The sequence below is a fragment of the Corvus moneduloides genome, chromosome 15 (assembly GCF_009650955.1).
Source record: "Corvus moneduloides isolate bCorMon1 chromosome 15, bCorMon1.pri, whole genome shotgun sequence".
NCBI lineage: Eukaryota > Metazoa > Chordata > Aves > Passeriformes > Corvidae > Corvus > Corvus moneduloides.
In genome coordinates, this window is record NC_045490.1 from 439401 (window position 1) to 446983 (window position 7583).

Consider the following 7583-nt stretch of genomic DNA (forward strand, 5'->3'; position numbering starts at 1 on the left):
CCAGCTCCCTCTCAAGCTCCATCCCATCTGCAACTGCTTCAGAATAGTAATCCTTTTCCAGCCAAGAGATCCACCCTTGTTGCCAGCTCAGAATCCCCATCCCTAACCCTCCTGCCCTGTCCTATCCGAGGAGACCCACAGCTCACTCCTCTGTTCCACCAGAAGGTGCCTGCATCTCCCATCCTCCTGTGAGTGCCCAGAGCCGCCAGGTATCAGCCAGGGAATCACAGGGTGTAAAACCAACCAAGGAATGAACAGGGGTTCAGATGTTTTCCAGAGGCTGTTACGTGTTCTCACTGTGGAACCTGAAGGAGGATCCTTGACCTGTGCTGGTTTTCCTCGCAGAGATCCTCGCTCAGGCCATGATGTGGTGGCAGCTGCAGACTAATCTGTTTTGGCATTTGGGGAAAAACAGATGTATTCTGGGGCAACCAAGGTATCAAACTTTAACCATGTCTCCAGATCCTTGGTGTGTTTTGTTCCTGCTGGCAGAGACTGTCAGGTGCGGGGTCATGGGGGTCTGCAGGAAGCCGAGGGGGTTGTGGGGGGCTGTGAGGAGCTGTGGAGATGCTGCACACAATACTCGAGGCTCTGGCAAATGAGGGGCAAGCACAGGATGCCCAGCTGAACCTTCCTTAGCTCTGCATCACACAGAATTCTTGAAAATGTAATCCCTCTCCCCAGATAATGTCCTGATTTTTGGTGGGTTTATCCTCTGAACCCCTGTATGTGCTTTTGTGGTGTGGATTGCAGTATTTGGGTGTGCTCCGTGCAGAGCTGTGACTCTTGGTGGAGCCTGCAGGGTGCATCTCTCTGCAGCAGCCCTTGGCCCTGCCAGGTGGGCACCTGGGGGAGGATTTGTCCCCCATGACACAGTCCCTGCCCCCAGTGACATCCCCAGGGCCTCGGGATCCAGTGTCAGGCTTTTCTGGGATGACCAAGGGCCCTGGTAAGCCAATACATGTGTGTTAGATACACCAGCCTCTGGAGGAGGAAAACCAAAGTTTCCCTGCCTGTCCCCCTGCCGTTCATCTCTCTCCACTTTAGCTCCACACTCATGCAAGTTTAAAAGCAAGTAAATGCTGGTGATGTGATTCACCTCCCCACCTGCTCCCTCCTCCTTTTGTCCCTGGAATGAGAAGTTCAGCTCACCTGCCTGGTGGGAGCATCCACTCCAAGCACAAGGATATGGGGAATTGCACCAAGATGATTCCACTGAAAGCAAAAACCTCTCCGCTCTAAACAGGGACTGAGTTATTCACTTCCCTCACTGAGCTCTGAATGCTGAGCTCTGATGGAAGACGATGCCTTGGTTCCTCTCCCAGCTCGTCTGTTGACAGTGTGTAAATGGACAGAGATCACACTTCTCCAACACTTACGAATAATGACCCACACTGGGGTCGGGCAATGCTGCTGGGAACAGGTGGTGCCAGTGGGCTGGTCCTGGGACCAGCACAGTGCTGGATGCTGCCCAGCTGGCAGAGCTTCCCCTGCCTCTGCCGTGGGTTGCCCCCCTCACCCCTGGACTGCCCCACCTCCAAGGGTGACTCCAGCATTGCCCTTCCTGATCCATGGGCAGTGAAAACCATGGTCAGGCACTGAAACGACCCTGAGCACCCACAGACTGGGCTGTCCATGGGGGGCTGAGGGGTCCCAGTAGTTCTGGCACCATCTCTGCTTTGTACTCAGCATTTGGGACCATCATTTCCACCCAGCAGGTTGAAGATGTTTACCACGTGTCAGTACTATTTGACAGCAGCTGATCTAGATTTGTGTAGCATTATTATTGTGTGCATTCTTAATTCTCTTTGGAGAGAGAGCATTTCATTTTCCTCTGTGCATTGTTTTTCTCCTCCATATAAAACTCTACTGCAAATGCAGTGACATATTTTTCCATACACTGTTCTAAATTTGCTTAAAGAAAAAAAGTCTAAAGCATCTTGATGGTGAAATAAGTTTGTACCTAACATTTCCAGGCAAACTGCAAAGCATGAGTGCCACTAAAGACAAAATTTGCTTAATTGCTTTAAAACACTGTTCTGAAAATAACTCAAAGCTGTACAGCTGTAGCGAGTTCCTTCTGTTTTGTACCAGCACAAAGCGGGACTTCCCCTGTCTCGATGGGTCTCCACAGAGCATTTGGCTGTGGATGCCCACTTGAAGCCCACGGCCACGTGCTTTTGGCACCTTCAGGCTGCTCCTGGTGAGCTGGTGGGTGATGGAGGGTACAGCCCAGCCTCTGTGCTGGGCTGAGTACTGGGCTCCTTGGGATCCCTTCTCAGGGTTCCCCTGGACTGGCTCTGGCCTCTGCTCCTCACTGAGCTGGGCTGCGTTGGTCTGGGCTGGGTGTTGGGTGCTGGGGCTCCCAGTCCTCTGGCCCCAGCACCCTGGCGGTCTCTCATCCCAGAGGCGCAGCTCTCCCCAGTGCAGACACCGGTCCTCGCTCCAGCCCTGGGGACCAGAGCTGCCAGCCCAGGGCCTGGAGCAAAGCCTGGGCAGCAGCAGAAACCACTGTCCTAAGGAACATTTTTCATCTCAAACTAAATGTGTCTCCTTGGGAGGACAAATGCCTTTGAAAACTCAGGAGAAGGGAAACACTGAGGGCAGATGGCATGGAGGCAAAAGGAACTGGAAGTTTGGAATTTTTCAGCTGAAAACCAGTTTTCTCTGGGAAAGCAGCATGCCTCCAGTTCCAGCTCATTCTCTCCTTGCCAGTGGCTACTTCTTGGACCTTCTGGTGCCATCATGAACATGGGCTTGGCTCTACATCAAGCCGGGACCCTCAGCAGGTCCTACCACTCCCACAGGACACAGGTGGCTGGACCGTGCCCTGATGGGACATGCACACACACACACACGGGCCTGCCAGGCCATCAGCCATTCCCACCTGCACCACAGCACCTGCTGCCTTGCTCACGAACCCCTCAAGCCCCTGAGCCCTCTCTCCTCTCTCTCCCCTCCTCCTCACACATGCTTTTGTACATCTAGGAGCTCCCTCCAGCCCCCCTTGTGTTATCAGATGTGCTGCTATTGATTTCCTCCCTGCATTTGTTTTTGTTATTCATTATTAATGGGATCATTTTTCCATCTTTTGTGCATGAAGGCAAATTTTGTGTAAAAATCGATTGAGTGAGCAGTGCAATTGGCTTGTTTGGTTTTCTGTGCTTTCATCTCCTGTGCACAGGTCCCGGGAGACAGAGAGCAGGATATTAAGGAACAAGCATGGAATGGGAAAAAAAAAAATCAATTGTTATTGGTTCAGAAACCATAGACAGGGGTTTGCCTGTTGAGCCTCTCACACACGTACTGGGCATTTCCTATTTCAGCAGGTTTCCCTTTCCCCTTTATCTGGGCTGTCACTAAAAGGGAATTCCCTTTCTCAGCAAATTTCACCTGCATTTTTCATTTTACCTGTGGGAGATAGGTTTGTCCATGGGGTGTATTTTGAAGAATCAAGTGTCCCAGGGTGGGACACAGTCCTACCACCCAGGACAAGGAGGCCCAACCCTCCAATAAAATTGGGAGTTCTGATCCCCAGGCACCTGAAGAGACCGATGAGGCAGGAGGGGGCTGGGGGGGGATGGGCTGTGATGTGGTGTCAGCTTCTCACAAACCCGGAATTCCAAGCACTGGCTCCCTCCTGCCTCCCATCTCCCGTTGGCGATGCTTACTGGCTCCGGGGCACTGCTCGCCATTCTAGGGGGAAAACATGGGCAGCTTCTTTGTGCCTCTTCAGCGTTAAATACCGGTTCTGAACTATTCCCACTGAGGCCGAAAGAAGCTCATCCCCAGCTCCAGGAAGACTAGATGAGTATCCTGTGTCACAGTGGGTTTACCCCAGAGCACCAGAGCTTTGGGAGCCAAACGCAGGGACAGACTAAGGCACCAGTGATGACCAACCGACACGTACCTGACCTCCAAAGTAAATCTCAAATGAAGCGATCATATCCTGTATGAGATGTCTGGGCACAGTAAGGCGTGAACCTGCACACGCAGAGTAAAAATAGATCCTGGATTTGCAGACTGAAGTCTGGGCAGAGCCCCCTCTCCAGAGCACTGCCGGGAGAAAAGGAGCCGGGAGGGTGAGCTAAAAGGTCAAGGGGCTTCAGGTTTCCCTGGTGAACGTGTTGGAGGTGAGGAGGAGCTCACAGGAGCTGCTTTCTGGGACAGTAGCTGCGGGTTTGAGAAACTTCGTTTAGGATTTGTTTTACATCTTTAAGGCACTCTCCGTAGCTGTGCAAAAGGGACAGACGCGGAAACGTCACAAATCCACAAAGCTAGGGGACACCAGAACAGCCACAAGTAAAACCGCGGTGATTCCTTTGCCATTGTAGGAACAAGCCCGGTCCGATTTTGCTTCTAGAGGTGAACAGGGACAGAGGTGTTGGCCATGGAGCTGTGAGGGTGTTCTGCACCGCCTGGTAGGAGCGGGGGCTCGGCGAGGCGCAGACTGGATTTAACCCAAATCGGGGAGGACACTAATCCCGCCCGGGAGCAGCGGTAGCGGTTATTTCTGCCGGACGCTGGAACACAGAAGACGTGAGCCTGCGGTGCCCCGCGGCAGTGGCACCGCCTGGGATCTGGGCTGGATCTCTATTCCCGTGCCGGGAAATGCTTCCGGCCCCGCGCCCGCTCCCGCCGCCGGCCCCCGGCCCAGCGCGGCCGTACCTGCTCGCCCGGCGCTCCGACGGCCGCGGGGCCAGTCCTCAGCCCGGGGGCGCGGCGGGGGCAGCTCCCAGACACACACGGGGACGAGGGAAGAGATAAAAACACACCTGTAAAAACACGAGCCCGGAGTCCGCGGCCGGTGGCTCCGGGGCCGAGCGGCGGACAGCAGCTGCAGGGGAAGATGCCGTCGGAGTTGCCTTATTTATAGTGCAGAAGGCGATTAATATTGCATCTCCCTTACTCTAAATTTTCAAAGCTCACAATATAATGTAATGACCTAAGGGCATTTATTATTAAAGGACATTTGATTGGGGAAAAATCATTGAGGATGGTTGGAAAAACGCGGTGTGAGGATGCGTTACCGGGGGCCCGCGAGGAAAAGGTGGATTCATGAAATCGTTTCCTAATGGGGGAGGAGGGTGGGACCCGGTTCTCAAGTTCGATGTTTGTCACTCATTGAAACGCTAAAGTGGAATATTCAGAGGAGGCTCACGCTTCGAACATTAATCTTTAATCGTTAAGGTGCTTCTGGGAATCGCAAATAAAAGCCCTTTCCCCCTCCTGAACAGCTTCAGAAACGAACCTGGCATCGGTTTTGGTGGGGGGATGCTTCCGTTTCCCCGGGGCCGGTGGCAGCGCGGGGCCCGGCGGGGCGAAGCCCGGTCCCGTGTCCCGGGGCGTCGCCCCGCTGAGGGGCGTTTGTTGAGAGTGCGATTGCTCTCGCAGGTTATTTCGGGTATTCCCGTCGGCGCTGCGGCGCGGCGAGGAACGACACGTCCCGGCGGGTTGAAAAATAAAACTTTATTGGGGCGCGGGCCGCGGGGCTCGCTCGCCGCGGCGGGACGGAGCGGGACGGCGGGGCGCGGTGGGAGCGGCGCTGCCCGGGGCGCGCCCCGGAGGCCTTGCCCGCCGTGAATGGAGCTCGGGACCCGCGGAATTCCCGCTGCGCCGCTTCGCTTCCCAGCTCGCCCCGGCTCCGCGCCCCGCCGGGCTTCTGTCCCAGGCCGGGCGGCGGGTCCGGGCTGGCTCGGCGGGGCGGGGGGCGCTTAGGGCCGTCCGTCCCGTCCCGGGGTCCACGGGGCCGCGCCGTCAGTGCACCGCCGAGTACTTCATGCGCTTCTGCTTCTGGCGCTGGTTGCAGAACCAGACACGCACCACGTTCTTCTTGAGGTCCAGCTTCTCGGCGATGGCCGCGATCTTCTCGGCCGAGGGCCGAGGCTGCAGCGCGAAGTACGCCTCCAGCGAGCGCCGCTCGGGCGCGGCGATCGAGGTCCGCCGGCGCTTGCGCTCAGCGCCGGGCGGCGGGTCGGGGCCGGCGGGGCGGGCGCGCCGGGCGGCCTCGGCGCCCTCCAGCCAGGCCTGAAGCACCGGCCGCAGCGCCGTCATGTTGTTGTGCGACAGCGTCAGCGACTCGAAGCGGCAGATCGTGCTCTGGCTGAGCGAGCCCACGCCAGGCAGCTTCAGCGCCGCCAGCGCCGCCCCCACGTCGGCCTGGGTCACCCCCAGCCGCACCCGCCGCTGCTTGAAGCGCTCGGCGAACGCCTCCAGCTCCCGCGGGTCCGCGGCGGGCGCGGGACCCCCCGGAGCGCCCACGGGCACGGGCAGGGGTCCCGCGGCGGCGCCGGGCAGCGGCGGCGGCGGCAGCGGGGCGGGCAGCGCGGGGGGCTCGGCCAGCCCCGCCACGGCCAGTGACGGCGAGAGGTGCTCCAGCAGGTCGCCGCCGTCCAGCGCCGGGTGCGGGAGCGGGTGCGGGTGGGCGGTGAGGGCGGCGGGGTGCGGGAGGGCGGCGGCGGCGCAGGGGACGCCGCTCATGGCGTGGAAGGCGGCGTCCGGCTTGAAGTGGGGGTGGAGGTGGTGGGCCTTGGCTTGGGGGGCGATGTCCGCGGCCGCCAGCGCCTCGGCGCGGGCCAGCAGGCTCTCATCGAAGCTCCCAAATATATTGCCCTGCAGCTGCGAGCAAGAGCACGCATGGCGAGGTCAGTGGGGAATTCTGTCATCTCCGCCTGAAAAACCGGCCCCGGCACCGCGGGTCCTCCCCGGAGCTCAGGTCATAAAAATTAATAGGAAGGCAGCGGCCCCGCTCCGCATCGCGCGGATCAAGGGCGGGCACGGGGGGTGCTGCCGACATGAAAAAAACATTAACCCGGTGCCTGTCAGAAAATGTGGCTTAGAGCGGTAATTGCGCTGCATCCACGTACCTGCGGGGCCGGGAGGCAAACTCTGCGCATCGCCTCGGCGCCGGCGTGCAGGCTGGGAAACTTGGGGTCCTGGAGGGCGGCGGGCACGGCGAAGGGCTGCTTGGCGTCCATGGCCATCATCTCCGCGCGGCCCGCGGGCGGGAGGCCCCGGGCATGGGCGCGGGACTGTGTCTGCCCTCGGCACTGCCCGAGTGAGCGGTGTTCGATGGCTCAGCTCCCCCGGCGCCCGCCCCCCCCACCGCTCCCTCGCTCATCTTACACGCCGTCCGCCCGCACGGGCCGCGCACGCGTGATGCGCCCGGGCAGGACGGGCAGGGCACGGGCGGAGAGGCGCTCCGGCCCCCCGGCCCGGGCCCCGCCGCCCTCAGCCCCCTCTCGGGGCTCGGGGCCGGACGCGCCGTCGCGGGTATCCGGCTACCACGTGCGGCCGGGAGCGACTCGCAGCCCCCGGGCCGCTCCCGCTCGAATCCCGCTCTTCCCTCGGCCGCAGGTCCCGGGGGAAGAGGGGAGGAGCGGGCGTTTCCCCGTGGGCAAAACCCGCGGGCTGACGTTTGGAGCAGAGGGACCGGCGTCCACACACCCATTCCCCGGGAAAGCGGTCCTGAAGTTGGCATTGTTCTGCTATTGAGCGGTCCTTTCATTTTTGCTCTCCCAATCTTCACACATCTTCAGACATTACTGGACTTTGAGGGACCAGAGATGTAAACATTTTGCAAA

At 59.2% G+C, this 7583-nt stretch overlaps 1 protein-coding gene across 1 annotated transcript; it reads right to left on the bottom strand.

The window, feature by feature from the left end:
• Positions 1–5673: 5673 nt before the first annotated feature.
• Positions 5674–7086, bottom strand: POU4F3 (POU class 4 homeobox 3). The gene is made up of 2 exons (XM_032124974.1): positions 6867–7086; positions 5674–6618 (listed from the first exon to the last, which is right to left on the bottom strand). The coding sequence occupies exons 1-2, from the start codon at positions 6984–6986 to the stop codon at positions 5758–5760; spliced, it is 981 nt and encodes a 326-aa protein (XP_031980865.1). The 5' UTR covers positions 6987–7086; the 3' UTR covers positions 5674–5757.
• Between the last annotated feature and the right edge of the window lie 497 nt (positions 7087–7583).

Excerpts from the sequence above, each read along its gene's own strand:
- POU4F3 (XM_032124974.1), bottom strand. The coding sequence starts at position 6,986 with ATGATGGCCATGGACGCCAAGCAGCCCTTCGCCGTGCCCGCCGCCCTC. Across the intron at positions 6,619-6,866 it reads TTTGCCTCCCGGCCCCGCAG|CTGCAGGGCAATATATTTGG; the intron begins GTACGTGGATGC and ends TCTTGCTCGCAG.